This window comes from Hylobates moloch, unplaced genomic scaffold (assembly GCF_009828535.3).
Source record: "Hylobates moloch isolate HMO894 unplaced genomic scaffold, HMol_V3 SCAFFOLD_3, whole genome shotgun sequence".
NCBI lineage: Eukaryota > Metazoa > Chordata > Mammalia > Primates > Hylobatidae > Hylobates > Hylobates moloch.
Genome location: NW_026652278.1, coordinates 114,104,966 through 114,121,759, shown reverse-complemented (window position 1 = coordinate 114,121,759; position 16,794 = coordinate 114,104,966). Strand labels below are relative to the sequence as shown.

Genomic DNA, 16,794 nt, shown 5'->3' with positions numbered 1-16,794 from the left:
AAATCAGCTTCGAGACACCTTCAAAAGACACACTAATGTTTTCCCACTTATAGGATGTGGGAAATAAAACGTAAGACAAGTTTTTAACCTTTTACATGTTTTGTTTTTTTTTTTTTAGATGGAATTTCGCTCTTGTTGCCCAGGCTGGAGTGCAATGGTGCGATCTTGGCTCACTGCAACCTCTGCCTCCCGGGTTCAAGCGATTCTCCTGCCTCAGCCTCCCAAGTAGTTGGGATTACAGATGCCTGCCACCATGTATTTTTATTAGTTATAGTTTTTGGAGACCAGGAATAAGGCTCAGCAGTGAAGATGCACGAACAAAGGCTATAGACATAGGGAATAAAGGTTAATGCTCAAATTTACTGCCCTTTAAAACATTTATGTGGCATGGTCAAATGCTGCCTTGGGACATAAATGACTACTACTATACTTTCTTAAACCTGTGCAGTCATAAATTTCCAATGAATTCAAAGTAAACAAGGATTGACATGGTCCTGGAATTCATCAATTTGCTTTTTATTAGTACCTCTTACAATACCCACAAATCTCTAAGATCTCTTAAGCTTTGTTTATGCAATATGGAATACTGACAATTGCATTGATGACACTGTACTTTAATGCTATCAAAAGTCATTCTCACATCATCACGATTGGCTACTCTCCTCTTGCTCCACTGTCCATAATGGTCGATACTTAGAAGTAACCCTTCATCTCCCTCCAAACTTTTGTTAATGCAGCAATGAATACCCTGAGGCAGTATATGGAATCACAGAATGTAAACAAATAAAATAACTTACGCTGTAGAAGGTTGTCTGATTAGGTCTGAGATTTGTTTAGATAGTTGGTGAGAACTTCGAACCATCATGCTATGTAAGGTGGCAGGGTGCTGAGGAATGTTGATGCTGATAGCTCCTACTTTGAACACAGCAGCATTGTTTGTCTTCAGCCCTCTCTGGGCACTGTAGAGGGCTTGGGACTTGGCAATACTACATTTCACTACAGTTCTATCAATAGAGAAAGAAGACTTAAAATACAGCCAACAGCCAAGTAAAGAGAAATTTTGAAAAAATATTGAGAGCAAGAAAAATACTTATAAATTTGAGAGGTCTTCAAAAAGTTCATGGAAAATGTGTATTATAAAAAAACCACGTGTAGATTTCAGAATTATTCTGCACCAAAATAAACTCATATTCATTTGTTAAAACATGTGAACAGGATCTTCTTTAAAGTACCAAGAAGGATAAGACATCAGTTTGACAGAGCCCCCATCAAAACAACATGAATTCTGCTAAAATTGAAGCAAGAACAAGCATCAAGTTTACGGTGAAGTTTGGGCGAATTATAGCGAAATCATTGATGCTTTATAAAAAGCCTTTGGGGATAATATCCCAAAGCAATCAGCAGTTTACAAATGGATAACTCAAGAAGGGACAAGACAATGTTGATGAAGCCCACAGTGGCAAACCAAGTGTCAATTTGCAAGGAAAAATTTTATCTTCTTTGTGCCTAACTGAAGAGGACCAACAATTAACAGCACAAACAACAACCAACACCATAGACAACTTCAATTGATTCAGCTTACACAATTCTGACTAAAAAATCAAAGTTAAGCAAACTTTTCCACTCGATGGGTGCCAAAACCATTGCTCCCAGATCAACTCCAAAGGCAGAGCTTTCAATGGAAATTTTAAACAAGTGGGATCAAGATCCTGAAGCATTTCTTCAAAGAATTGTAATGGGAGATTAAACATGGCTTTACCAGTACAATACTAAAACTAAAGTACAATCAAAGCAATGGCTACAAAGAAGTGGAAGTGGTCTAGTCACATCAAAAGTAGACCAGTCATGGCTGGGCATGGTGGCTCACACCTGTAATCCCAACACTTTGAGAAATTGAGGTGAGCAGATCACTTGAGCTCAGGAGTTTGAAATCAGCCTGGGCAACATGGAAAAAACCCATCTCTAGAAAAAATACAAAAATTAGCTGGATGTAGTTGCACATACTTGCAGTCCCTGCTACTTGGGAGGATGAGGTGGGAGGATTGCTTGAACCCAGGAGATGGAGACTGCAGTGAGCTGAGATTGCACCACTGCACTCCAGCATGGGGAGCAGATAAAAGTGGACCAGTCAAAAGCAAAGGTCATGGCAACAGTTTTTTGGAATGCTCAAGGCATTTTGCTTGTTGACTTTCTTGAGGGGCAAAGAATGATAACATCTGCTTATTAAGAGAGTGATTTCAGAAAGGTAGCCCTAGCTTTACTAGAAAAATGCTTGGGAAAGCTTTACCAGTCCTCCACCACAACAATGCTCTCGCTCATTCCTCTTGTCAAACAAGAGCAATTCTGTTAAGAGTTTTGATAGGATATCAGTAAGCATCCATTTCACGGTCTTAATTTGGCTCCTTCTGACTTTTTTTGTTTCCTAATTTCAAAAAATAAAAATAAAAAATTAAAGGGTGCCCATTTCTCTTCAGTTAATAACGTAAAAAAGACTGCATTGTCATGGGACCCTCCGTTCATTAGCAAAGGAATAAATGGATGGTATCACTGATTAGAAAAGTGTCTTGAACTTGATGGAGCTTATGTTGGGAAATAAAGTTTATATTTTTTTATATCTAATTCCATTTTCCACAGTTTGTGAAGCCCCTCGTAACTGAATGAACTAAAACGACTTAAAAATTTTCATGTGTTTATACACTGAAGAAACAATGTTATCTAAAAATATTAATATATTTATTTTATGCTATTTGCACTGAATAGTGTTTAATTTCTTTAATAGGAAGAATCTATAGAAGAAAATAAGTATATTCTCACATGTAAGTAAAAACATGAACAAGATATATTATATTACATACACAGACACACAACATTCCACTTTTTATTTTACCCCCATTCAGAACTCTTTTCTTCTCCACCTTATTTTAGAGATCTGTACAACTACTATACAGACACTAAATATGAAAAGAAAAAATATTCACTATACTTCTTAAAATCTAATTAGGGAGTCAAAGAAATTAGGATAACAATCATCCACTCTGTTACAAGAAATTGATAGGAAGGAGGAAGTGTAACTTGCATTTTCTGCTTTTCATTTTCAGTGTGTGGTAAACAAATGATAAAAGTCTGATTCATAATCAGACTTACTTTTAGTTAAGAATTGGTATCCTTTAATTACTAGTACAGATATAAAGCAAAGACATGATCTTTCTTGATTTCTTTTGCTCTTTCCAATGCCTAGAACAGTTCCTGGGAGATTAAAATAGACACTTGCCAAATATTTGTGAAATGAAAGAGCAGAAAGAAGTAAAGCAAAAGAATGACTTCTACCACTACACCTGTGGAATTCCACAGATAGGATATGATAGGACATTTACGTAGAAGCCATAATGAAGTAGTGTTTGACACATAACACACACCCTCACATACATTATTTGTTTTTTTAAAGATGGGGTCTTGTTGTTGCTCGGGCTGGAGTGCAGTGACACCATCATAGCTCACCACAGCCTGGACCTCTTGGGCTCAAGTGATCCTCCCAACTCAGTCTCTCAAGTGGCTGGGACTACAGAGGGGTGCCAACATGCCTAGCTAATTTGTTTTTAAATTTTTTGTAGAGACAGGGTCTCATTATGTTGCTCAGGCTCGTCTCAAACTCCTGGCCTCAAGCAATCCTCCCACCTTGGCTCCAATAACTTCTAATATAAATGTGATCCTTCAAATGGGCAAATGATTTTTGACAATCACTAAATTTGGAAAAATACACAAAATACATATTTCACATTAATTACAGGCCAGTTTACATACATTAATCTCTGCTGGGCTGCAGAAAATTTGCCAATTATTTGTAGTCTCAAAGATATGAAGAACCAGTTCATCACATTTAACTTTTATTAGGATCAAAGCCTAACAGGAGCTCTATCAGAGGTCTTGACTGTTTATAAACAGTAAAATCTAGGTATTATATAAAATTCAAAACCAATTACTAGAGAAATACACTTTTTTCTTCCACAAGACACTATTTCTCGGAGATGATCACCGGAGGGTGGAGGCAGTAGTTTATGGAATTGGCCTAGTCAGCATGAAGGTAGGCTCTGAAATGCTGACTACTTACTGAATTTTGAATCATTTCTAACATTATAATAATTAAAACCATTGTTTAACACCAATATTTCAAGTTCAGTTTCAACATAAGCCACAACACACCCAGATGGTGCAGACATGCAAATGGCTCTCTAGATGTGACTAGCATTCATCTATTGAATGAAACTAAACACACATTTACATATAGTAAAGGCCATTAAAATCTATTAACAGAGCAGTCAACTCTCCCCATCTTAAATACAGAATTATAAGGCTGAGATGTACCGATGTTTTATTAGTGTTTTAATAATTATTTCTACAGTTAGTGAAAACTCTTTCTTGCAGAGTGAATTTTTTAAGCTTCCATTATCATATCAAAAATTAAGTACTTTGATCATACAAATTTTAATAGTAACATGTCTGAAAAGGCACAAGCAACACACAACTACAGTGTTACAACTTGTCAACAATGACAGACAAGGTATGAATTACCAAAAAAGCAGCCCTTACCTGTGTTTTCCTTGATTACCAGTAAGCTTTAATCTATTATATAAAAGGGCCTATATTACAGCTACAAAACAATAGCTAAATAATTCACAGCCATGAAAAACATTTAAATATTTTAAAAACTATTCAATACTACAGTAATCACAAAGCCGTGAAAAAGAATAATATGACATACAGAAACTCTTGTTTGGCTGTACTTGTAGGAGATGTAGGAAAATCCTCCAGTCTACAGATGAAGAGTCAAGAGAAAGCAGGAAAACAAAAAGGAGGCAAATAAACATTCATGCACAAATTAGTTACAATACGACCAATCATCTGGAAAGCTTTTCTAATTTCCCACTCTTGAAATGTTCCTTTAAAGTACCATTTGAACTATTTTTTTCCATTCCATTTCCTTTTCATTGCAATTGAAAATGAAATACCAAAGAATACACTACGAGTTTGGCAGTAACTAATAAATAACTTTTATTTTTCAAATAAAACAGTTAAAGGGTCTTTACTTGGGGAAAAAAAGAGCAAGAAATATCAGCTATATAATACTTTATCAAAAATCTGTTCTGTAAACATTATGTTTTGCAAGGTTAAAGACTATCAGAAGCCCTTCTCTTAAGAGATAACAAATAATGAAGAGAAGAGATCCAGGAGGATAGAGTAAATAAAACTCATGGGACACTTAAAGAAATTTAGTTTACTTTCTGAAGGTAATGTACCCATGGTACTTCAAATTTAGAGTAAATGAAGGAATCATGGAATCCATGGTCTATGACTTCCAGTAGAAGCATCATAAGGTGGAAAGAGTATAGATTCAGGCATCTCTTCTTACTGACTATATTAAGTATTTTAGGCACTATGTTGATCTTTCTGAACCTCAATTTATTGTTCTGTAAAGGCGGATAAGACCACCCCAGTTCCCAAAATTGCAGTGAGGATTAAATATAATAATATAGGTGAGGCTCCTGGCCCACAGTAGGCACTTAATAATATTATAATTAATACATAATAATAACCCCTTCTCCTATATTGAATGAACAAAAAAAGATCTCATCTCTCACAACCACCAGAATTTCCTGCCTTTCTTGAAAAGACTTCTTAGGAAATGTGATCTGAATAGTAGGCAGCTATTATGAAATATACAGTCTTTAGTTCTACACTTATAGGTCCAAACCAAACCTCAGTCTCCAGGAAGTCTTGAGAATGGGCCCTGTCTGAGGTTGCTGATTTTAGCCAAAACTCATTGGAGAAAGCTATGGCCCATTAATAAACATCCATTTCAGGAAATATTCCCCAAGGTAGCTATCACATTATTCAGATTTTTAAAATATTATTAGAGCTGTAACATATCATACTTCTTAGTCAATCTAGGACTAATACTTAATTTTTATAATGCTGAACCAAATCCTCTATTTAGTCATGTTGGATGTGTTACAGGATAACAGTAGCACAACATTAACTAGTCATAATATTAAGAGCAAATTCTGAAAATCTGACCTAAATTATCAAAGGCTGTTTTGTAGTTAACATGAAACTGCTCTGCTGAATGGAAGTTAGGAATGAAGGTATATACTACCAATTTTAGAAAGACAAAAAGTATTTTTCTAAAATATTTTTTTTGGTGATATTCTTAATGACAGAATTCTCAGTATCTGGGAACTGATATTATATATACAAACCTCCAAATTCAGCATGTTTATCCAAAGAATTTCCAGTTTTGTCTAAAACTATAAGTGTAAGAAAATAAAAACGGACATACTTACTGTATATTTGGTGTAATCCCTTCAAGCAGCACAATATTAACCCCACCAATATGAGCAGTAGCACAAGTCTCAGTCATCTTTTGATGTAAAACATCTTAAATATGAGAAAAAAATATTTATTTGAATTCTGGATATAAGATACTTGCATTTCATATTAAAATTACATTTTATTCATAATACATTCAGTAGCAAAAGATAATTTTAAAGTTATGGTAAATTTTTTTCAACTATTTCAGAGCTACTTTTTAAAAAATTTCCTTAGTTTTTCATTTCTCTGCATTTAATACACACATACATATTAAATGTCAAAATTGCAATAATGCAAAATATACACTTCAATATGCCATTCCTGCATTAGTCTACTGGCATTACATAGCCTAATGGCATTTTACATTTCAGAAATAATACTTACTGCAGAAAAGTTGGAAAATTTTAAAAAATAGGAAAAAGAAACCATATAAACCAGCGCTCTTGGTCCATATAATTCCTGTGACTTTAATGGAGGGTATAAATATTTTAATTACTTAAAAAAATGAAATCACATAAACAATTTTGCCTACTTTTTTCATTTAACATTATTGTTCGTATTAATAAATTCTGCAGTATAATTTTAATGGGTAAATTGTAAACTGGCATATGTTTGTTTATAAAAATAACCAATTCTTTAATGCCAGACACTTGGCTGCTTCTTTGTACAGATATCTTTTCACACAATTCTGATCATTTCTTATACCTAGGTTTGCAGACCTCAAATTGCTGAGTCAAAAGATAAATGTACTCTAAAGACTACTGATAAAAGCTATTAAATTAACCTTCAGGCACATTAAACCAATTTATATCAATTTAAAAGTGAATGAAAATGTCCATTTCCCTAATTCTCACCAAAAATGAGTATGGTCATTCTTAACTTTGGCTAAACAGATGAAAAAACTGACAACTTTTTTTTTTTAATATCAACTTAGACACCTGAGCATTTGTGTATTGTTTATATCCTTTGTGATATTTCCAAGGAAGGCTGATGTGTTTGTATTTTTCTTAGCAATTTGCAGTCAGTCCATCTAATTTTTTCAGAGAACTGTGTGTGTGGTTCACCATGTTAATCCCAAGTACATAATCCTCAAATTTAAAATTAGTTTTTGAGTAAATAATAAATGTTCAGGGTAAAAAACAGGTAAAGAAGGATATATAACAAAAAACAGGTTCAAAGTAAGTTTTGATTAGACCTTACAAATTTCTCAATCATAAAGTTAACAATAAAAACACATGGCGATTGATAACTTCCTTTTCTCATGTAATATAATCTGTCAGGTTATTTTCACAACCAGAAAAGAAAACCACACTGGTTTTATATAATCATTGCTGCAAGAGAATCCCTGCAACTTTATTGCTGTATCCACTGAGTCTAAGAAACATTTGTTTTTTTTATTTTAGCATCTCTGAAAGTGGGATGCAGTTTACAATCAATGGCATCTGACCATATCTGGCAATGGGATTTTCTTTGTGATACATAAAATAATAGTGCATCTTCAAATTGATGGGCTCCTGGATTTGATAAAATATCATACCTTGTGTAATCATTCTCAAGATAAATGGTATGTTTTCACTAACCTAGGAAATTTTATATCAACTAAAGGGACTTCTTTTTATAGAGATACTTAGTATTAGATTATAAGATTTCTATGGTAGTAACAAAAGCAAATTTTTCATAAATTTCATTATTTTGGTAAAATTTTCAGCCTTTAGAGACATCTTAGTAGTTGATATTAAAAGACAAAGAATAAATGTCACTGAGTACATCAGGTACTCAGGTACATCAGCTCAATATTTATGTGCTAAAATATTTAGACATCAAAGCTACCTCAATTCACTGATAATTACAACAAAGTTCTTGGTACCTCAGAATTTGGAAAGTCCAATTTTTCTGGAAAAAAAAAAATTTGCCAAGTAGGAATTTTGGAGACATGGCAGTGGTTTTCTTCAGAAGAGTGGCACTAATTATTATGTATACATAGCACTTTATTAGAAAAATCATTCATACCTTTCATTTTTTCCTTAAGAGTAAAACTGCCATGGATCCTCTTCAGTTCCGATTCCATTGTTAGTCCACCAATATCTGCTTCTAGGTGTGTGCGGTTCACCATGCCAATCCCAAACACTATTAGAGTAACATGCTGAGGTTCAGAAGTTACCAAGCTACGTTTCCTCTGCGTCTTAGTCAAACTGCTGTTGTCTTGTTCATTCTCAAACACAACTTTACATGTTGGCTCTGTAGGGCTCCGAACTCCTTTATAAGTAAATGAAAATATACAATTTTAGATACGAAGACTGAAAAATGGAAGGACATTCCAAACATTGTCTTACCTTTCTTTCCTTCACATTCCCAACCAGTCCTCTTTCTCCTAATCCCCAACAAAATGATTAAAACTTTCTTTAGCATTTTTCCAAGTTCCTACTGAAAGTGAATAGTAGAGCCAGATATTTTAAATCAGGTCTGTCTAAATCCTTCAAGAACATACCATGTAAGAGTTTAAAAGGATGGGAAATGTGGTGGCAGGATATCTGAATTCCATTACTGTTTTATTTCCCTGGTGATAGACAATTTCTCTCCATTTCAATTATCCACTTACAACATTAAGAAAACATGACGAACAGTCTTCTGCTTCTTTGGTATTATTGTTATTCTAAACAGAAATTTTTAAAACATAAAAATGTCTGTTACCTGCTGGTCCAAATGTTTCTGAAGACTTTTCCAATATTCCTGTTGGATCAGAGATAAGTGAATAGAAGTTAAGCAATTTATACATATTCTGCCAACACTCAGCTGAAGGCTCACTCTGTTCTGACACTGTAATTGAATCAGAGTCATCCATATGAATAGTCATGTGATCCACCACATCTTTTGAACCTTTCCTAGACACTTTTGATGTTCTTCTTTCAGATCTTCCTAATGAATTCTTGTTTCGAGATTCCTTTTTGTTATTCTCATTGTTGGTCCGTTTGTTCTTTGCATTATTTACTCTATTGCCACCATTAAGACTTCCTCTAGAACTGCGGCTAAAGTCAGATGAACGAAAGTCCCGATGTTTTCTGGTTTTGAAGGTAGGTGTTGGGGAAGCAGATCCAGCTGTATATCTGCTAAGTTTAATATCAGTCTGAGTTGCTTTGATGTCATCTATCATTGTGCTAAACTGATGAATAAGACGAACCAAAGCCATATCTACATGCTGGCTTATTGACTGACAGGAAATAGTAAAGTTGCAGTGAAAGGTATTATAATACCGCTTGCTGAGATCATGAAAAGAAAGGGCACTGGTAGAGTTCTGAGGGGTGCACACGGACTTCTCCATTACAACAGCACTGATGCTAAAGGTTCCCAACATTAATGCTGGTTTGAACTCAAGTGGAGGAAGATTCACATGGCCTTGCCTAAAAATGTGAAATAAAAAAAGGACAAGGTTTTTCTTCCATTTTTCCAGAAACATACATCTTTATTAATTTATAGGCAAAATCATCTCCAAGGTAAAATATGAGTCTTAAATAATTTTAAGCAAGCAAACCAGTAAAATCTGCTCTCTCACTAAGCCAGGCTTTTAATGAGTTCAAAGGTGGGCCTTTAAGTCTTCTTACTTAATCTTATTCTAAAACTAACAAGTCAAAATCAGTCTTCTTATGTTAAGAAATGATTTCACTGAAGTGATAAAACAACTTTTATTGTCATTTGATGGTATTGCCATAGAGTATTGAAATTTAGAGTTAAGTATAGATCAATTAGGATATCTCGCTTAACCATCCCCCCCCATAATCATGTATCTAATTTATTCATATTTAACATAATTTTATTTGATATTAGACAGGAAGCCCTCATGCTAAGTTGAAAGCAGACAGGAAATGCAAGTGAAACAAAAATTAGAAATACACACACACAAAACCTTAAAATCTGATAAAAAAATTATTTTGGCAAATCCTCCTGCTTATCTAAAGATTTTCATGTAAGACTATTATAGTAAATTTTAATATGAAAGTCAAAAATGTCTCAAATTTCTATAAACCAACTACCAATAATAACAATAAACCCCAAGCACTAAAACTGTAAAAAGGTATTTTTCTCTCTTCTTCCATGCACACTATGAATGTGCAGACATGGGAGTTTTTTCTGTAACAAAAAGAAAAAAATCAGAAGCTGCTTTGATATTTTGCATTTAACTTAAAGAATTTATAACTACAGAGCAATAATTCCTTAATGAATACTATCATTCCTTAATTAATAAGAAAAATGCCCCACTGTAGTGTAATTCATGTAAATGCATAAACTCACAGGAAGTGTACAATCAATGCCAACTAAGCATATGGTCAGAAAAGGAAAAACTTAATTTTGAGAATTAGAACAGATAGGAGAGAGAAGACTAAAAAGAGATGAAAATAATCCACAATTGCAAAAACAAGAATCTAAAACATGTAGAGGTAGTAAGAAAATCTTAAAGAGGGAGATTCAAATAAAGGAGAAAAAGAAAATGGTATACCATAACAATTTGCCTGACAAGTAAAAGCCTGACACATGGGCACCGCAGAGCCAAAGTGACAATTAAAATTTTAAAGTATAAGTCCCTGATACGTGCAGCTACTTTTACTAGAGACAGCAAAGAGACAAAGAAACTATTATGTATGAGGACTTACTACATGCCAGACTCTATGCTAAATGTTTAATAACTGCCCTGGCTTTACAAAGTAGTAGGAGAGTTATACATATTCATACAAGAAACTGTAACTGCAAACTAATATACAACAATTAGCAAAATGAACAATCTGCTACAAAAACAAACAAAAAACCCAGACAATACTGAAATTAATGGCTGGGAAAAGCATATTGTGGTGAAGGTCTCCAAACAAATAAGAGCTTAAGATGGAATTATAGGAGATCTGAGAAATAAAAGCTAATCATGAGTTAGTTGTAAGAATGTGGAGCATTTGGAGCTGGCGCGGTAGTAGAAAAATTAAAAGGAATGTCAGGTTCAGCTAGACCAAAGGCAATGAAGTTCACAGAATCACTCAAAGAAGCTCTCACCCAAAAAAGACTTGCTTGTGTGCTCAAATGAAGGTCTAGTCTGTTGTAGTATTATATGGTTTCTACTAGGCCAATAAATACGCTACAGCTGTAATTTTATTTATATAATCTATATCTCTATATACAACCTATTACATATAAATTATATATAATCCAATTATATATAACCTAGTTATACATACGAAAACATATACTGTATGTATATATATATAAACATATTTATATATAAATGGATATATTTGTATGAAAGCTGTCTCTTGCAAATAGAAATATAAATTTAGCTCAGATATTTTAACCCTAAATAGAGAGTATGTGTAGGTATTAATGTTTTGGTTCTGGATTTGATGGTTCCAATATTTTAAAATTTCAGTTACTGTGGTTTACTTAAATAACAAGTCTCCCAATAATGTGATACAAATTTGTAACAAAGACTTACTGTGAAAACTGCATAAAGCACAAACTTACTGCTAGCTCTTCAGCCCACAAGTCAGTACGAAACAGATGAGCACTGTGATCACTGACTAGTCACATCACTTCAAAATGTGTCAGTGATAGTGATTAGTTGAAGCATACCTGTTGTTCACTTCATGCACAGAAAGCATAGCATGTAGTTACTTGTGTTGCCTCCTTGTCTCTCTCTCTGTAATAAATCCCCATAACATTTTACAGAAATGAATAATCAAATGAGGGAATTGGACAACAAAGATGAAAATGCAGCAAAGAAACTAAAAATGAAGATACTGGCAGGGAAGATTAATGAAACGGTGTTATAGAAGAAACAGCTGACCATGGAAATGTTGATACTTCCACTGTTCGAGACACTCTAAATATCTAGCCAGAAAAACTAAGTGGAGGAAAAATTATTGACATAAAGAGGAAAGTGGCCATGACAGAAAGGATGAAGATATCCCAGAGGAAGTGATGCTGACAAAAAACTTCATAGTAAAGGGAATCAAAGATTATTTCATGACATTGAAAGTGCAAAGGATAAAATGCTGAAAACTGATCCATACATACAAAGGAGTTCGACATTTTGCCAAGGCACACAAAAGCTGCTTGTTCTGTATTATATGTTATATCATAAGAAGGACAGAACCGTTCAAACTACTCTTTGATAAGCTTTTACAAAGAAATAAAATAGTCTAATTCTCAGTGTTTCTAACATTTTAAATTCCAATGTACTAAATATTAGTTTTACTTTTTTTCATTTCCCTATACATTTATAATAAATAGTAAGAACATTTTTAATGTTTTTACAAATACTGTCAAGGTCACAAAAGTAATTTTTTTCACCGATTATTAAAATTGCCTTGTAGTTTCAGCTTCTACGGTCATTGTTATGGTATAAGACTATTGTGAAAAGCAAGAACTTTTGTTAAATTATTTAAAATTTAAACAGAAATATTTCAAATGAAAAATATATTTTACTTAGCTATATATCAGACACAAGTATTTTAATTTACCACCTTGCAAAAACACAAAAAGGATGAAAGAAACAATACTACAGAAACCTCTTGTCATAAATGCCATTTATCTCCATATTCTACTATTTCTGTCCATTTAAGTCCCACTCAAAATAAAATTCCAAGTTCCCAAAATATTACTCAAATCCTGTTAGTGGGTATATTATTTCCTATTAAACACTAAAGAAACTGAAGAACCATCCATGACAATATAAAATAACAGCAAAAGATGGTTCATAACTTTTACCATGCTACATTTCTATTTGTTTCTGATGCCTAGACTCTCAATATGACTTCCGCCCTGTTTCTAATACAAAATACTACCTGACACAAGTCAACTCAGAACCCTTAAGATCATAAAAATTCCACTATTACAAGAGCCAAGTAAATAAATGGTGAGTGCATATATCAATATACATGACCCTCATCTATGTGCTAACATGGTTCAAAAATATGCCTAAAAATAGGCCTCATAATCTGTTGATAAATGCAACTAGTTATTAATAAGAAAATGTGGCTACTACTTTTACTAAAAGGTAATTATCTTCTCATTAACATATTAAAATTACTTTCTTGGCTGGGTGTGGTTGCTCACGCCTGTAATCCCAGCACTTTGGGAGGCCGAGGCGAGTGGATCACGAGGTCAGGAGTTCAAGACCATCCTGGCTAACACAGTGAAACCCCGTCTCTACTAAAAATACAAAAAAATTAGCCGGGCATGGCGGCGGGCACTTGTGATCCCAGCTACTTGGGAGGCTGAGGCAGGAGAATGGCATGAACCCGGGAGGTGGAGCTTGCAGTAAGCCGAGATCACGCCACTGCACTCCAGCCTGGGCGACAGAGCGAGACTCCGTCTCAAAAAAAAAAAAAAAAAGAAAAATTACTTATTTGGATTACACGAAAGTAATGTTAAAAAAACAAACGTATTATAATTCTTACACAAAATTATACACAAAAATGCAAAAGACACCTTCTTGCTCTTTTGCCTTTTCTCTCTTTGGCTGTGTCTGAATCCACAATATCTGCTCTGAGGCAGTCCAAAGTCCCTGAAAATGAAAGGTGTTCTCCAAAGTACATTCGGTAGCAGAGTGGCATTGTATCCTGTGACTGGATCCCTGTATGACTTAGAAGAGGCTTGAAAACAACCTAAAAGACATAAACATTCATATTAGCTCAATTTATAGCTTATCATTTACTGTAGAAATTACATATAGAAAAATGCAGCTTTTATTTCTTACCCTACCTCAGTACATGTTATTATTATCATAGTGTGAAGCAAAAATGGCCTCATATAATTGACTCTAACTTTACTTAAAATTTAATATTTTTAGTACCTATTATAGGCCACTCATCTTCAAATTAATAATAATAAATAAGGACACAGATTCCTTGATCCTACCTAAGTGTCTGAAAGTACAAGGAAAATAAAATTATGAATTAGTTAAAACATTCTACCTCTTGCTTTTAAAACAGGTATGAATTCCTATTGTGTTTCCATTTACAAAAAAAAACATATATTAGGTTCACAAAGTTGACTTTTCAACTTCCTGTGTAAATATAAAAACATTATGTCTAAAACACCAAAAGCAATGGCAACAAAAGCCAAAATTGACAAATGGGATCTCATTAAACTAAAGAGCTTCTGCACAGCAAAAGAAACTACCATCAGAGTGAACAGGCAACCTACAGAATGGGAGAAAATTTTTGCAACCTACTCATCAGACAAAGGGCTAATATCCAGAATCTACAATGAACTCAAACAAATTTACAAGAAAAAAACAAACAACCCCATCAAAAAGTGGGCAAAGGACATGAACAGACACTTCTCAAAAGAAGACATTTATGCAGCCAAAAAACACATGAAGAAATGCTCATCATCACTGGCCATCAGAGAAATGCAAATCAAAACCACAGTGAGATACCATCTCACACCAGTTAGAATGGCCATCATTAAAAAAGCAGGAAACAACAGGTGCTGGAGAGGATGTGGAGAAATAGGAACACTTTGACACTGTCGGTGGGACTGTAAACTAGTTCAACCATTGCGGAAGTCAGTGTGGCGATTCCTCAGGGATCTAGAACTAGAAATACCATTTGACCCAGCCATCCCATTATTGGGTATATACCCAAAGGAGTATAAATCATGCTGCTATAAAGACACATGCACACGTATGTTTATTGCGGCACTATTCACAATAGCAAAGCCTTGGAACCAACCCAAATGTCCAACAACAATAGACTGGATTAAGAAAATGTGGCACATATACACCATGGAATACTATGCAGCCATAAAAAATGATGAGTTCGTGTCCTTTGTAGGGACATGGATGAAACTGGAAAACATCATTCTCAGTAAACTATCGCAAGGACAAAAAACCAAACACCGCATGTTCTCACTCATAGGTGGGAATTGAACAAGAGAACTCATGGACACAGGAAGGGGAACATCACATTCCGGGGACTGTTGTGGGGTGGGGTGGGGGGGGGGCCGGGAAAAGCATTAGGAGATATACCTAATGCTAAATGACGAGTTAATGGGTGCAGGAAATCAACATGGCACATGGATACATATGTAACAAACTTGCACATTGTGCACATGTACCCTAAAACCTAAAGTATAATTTAAAAAAAAAAAAAAAAAAAAAAACATTATCAATGTTATGAATATCTGACCTATTTTTAAATGGAAGCACTTGGTTGTAATAGTCATTTAACATTTATCTTCAGAGAACTTCCTTTACATTTTAAGTATCATACATGCTTATGGAGATACATTATTCTGGTTAAATCTCTAGTTAACTGAATTTCAGACACTAAGCACTAACCTGAACAGAAAGAACTACATGTGTTCAATGCTAGAGCACTAAGATCACTCTGACTACTCATCTTCTGCCACATGGTTCCTTTTCCCCCTTCTACATTCTAAATATAGGTGCTATCCAGTGCTTTTCTCAGCCTCCTCTTTCACTACACATTCTACCTTAGTGATCTTTTCCTGAAGCTTAAAAAAACCCTATCTAGGCCGGGCACGGTGGCTCATGCCTGTAATCCCACCACTTTGGGAGGCCAAGGCAGGTGGATCACGAGGTCAGATGGAGACCATCCTGGCTAACACGGTGAAACCCTGTCTCTACTGAAAATACAAAAAATTAGCTGGGCGTGGTGGCGGGTGCCTGTATCCCAGCTACTTGGGAGGCTGAGGCAGGAGAATGGCGTGAACCTGGGCGGTGAGCTTGCAGTGAGCCGAGATGGCACCACTGCACTCCAGCCTGGGCTACAGATCGAGACTCCGTCTCAAAAAAAAAAAAAAAAAAAAAAAATCTAAGTGGACAAGTGCCATTTACACAATGAGAGCCAAGCCTGTATTTCCGATTGTCCTAGGTCACTTCATTTTTTTGTGTGTGCTTGGGAAGACAACTCTCTCTTTAATTGACTCTAAATTCCAATACTTCTCATTTTTCTACTAATTTTGCTCCATCTGCTAACCCTTCTTTCCTTTATTTTTGATCACGAGCTTCCTAACTCCTTAAGTACAGTTGGCCCTCCATATCCAAGGGTTCTGCATCCAAGGATTCAACCAACCACACTGAAAATATTAGGGAGTAAAAACCAATAAAATATAACAACGTAACAATTAAAAAATACAAATAAAAACCCAACACAATGTAACAATTATTGACGTAGTGTTTACATTGCATTAGGTATTATAAGTAATCTAGAAAAGATTTAAAATATACAGAAGGATGTATGTATGTTGTATGCAAATATATGCCATTCTATATAAGGGACTTGGGCATACCACATGTTTTGGTATCTTGGGTGGTGGATCAGAGGGTGGGTAGGGGGTTGGTCCTGAAACCAACCCCTTGGATGCTGAGGAACAGCTGTGTGTAAATATGCTCAAGACACCTTTATCCTGAAAAAATGATGC

General features: G+C 34.7%; 1 protein-coding gene across 1 annotated transcript in view; it reads right to left on the bottom strand.

Annotated features, from left to right (window-relative positions):
- BLTP1 (bridge-like lipid transfer protein family member 1) overlaps positions 1–16,794 on the bottom strand; it is a 208,736-nt gene that overhangs the window by 75,039 nt on the left and 116,903 nt on the right. Inside the window, exons 46-51 of the mRNA XM_058437034.1 lie at positions 13,834–14,009; positions 9,058–9,764; positions 8,377–8,622; positions 6,339–6,432; positions 4,760–4,810; positions 798–1,004 (exon numbers count right to left, since the gene is read on the bottom strand). Coding sequence (XP_058293017.1) covers positions 798–1,004; positions 4,760–4,810; positions 6,339–6,432; positions 8,377–8,622; positions 9,058–9,764; positions 13,834–14,009 — 1,481 coding nt within the window. The remainder of the gene's footprint in view (positions 1–797; positions 1,005–4,759; positions 4,811–6,338; positions 6,433–8,376; positions 8,623–9,057; positions 9,765–13,833; positions 14,010–16,794) is intronic.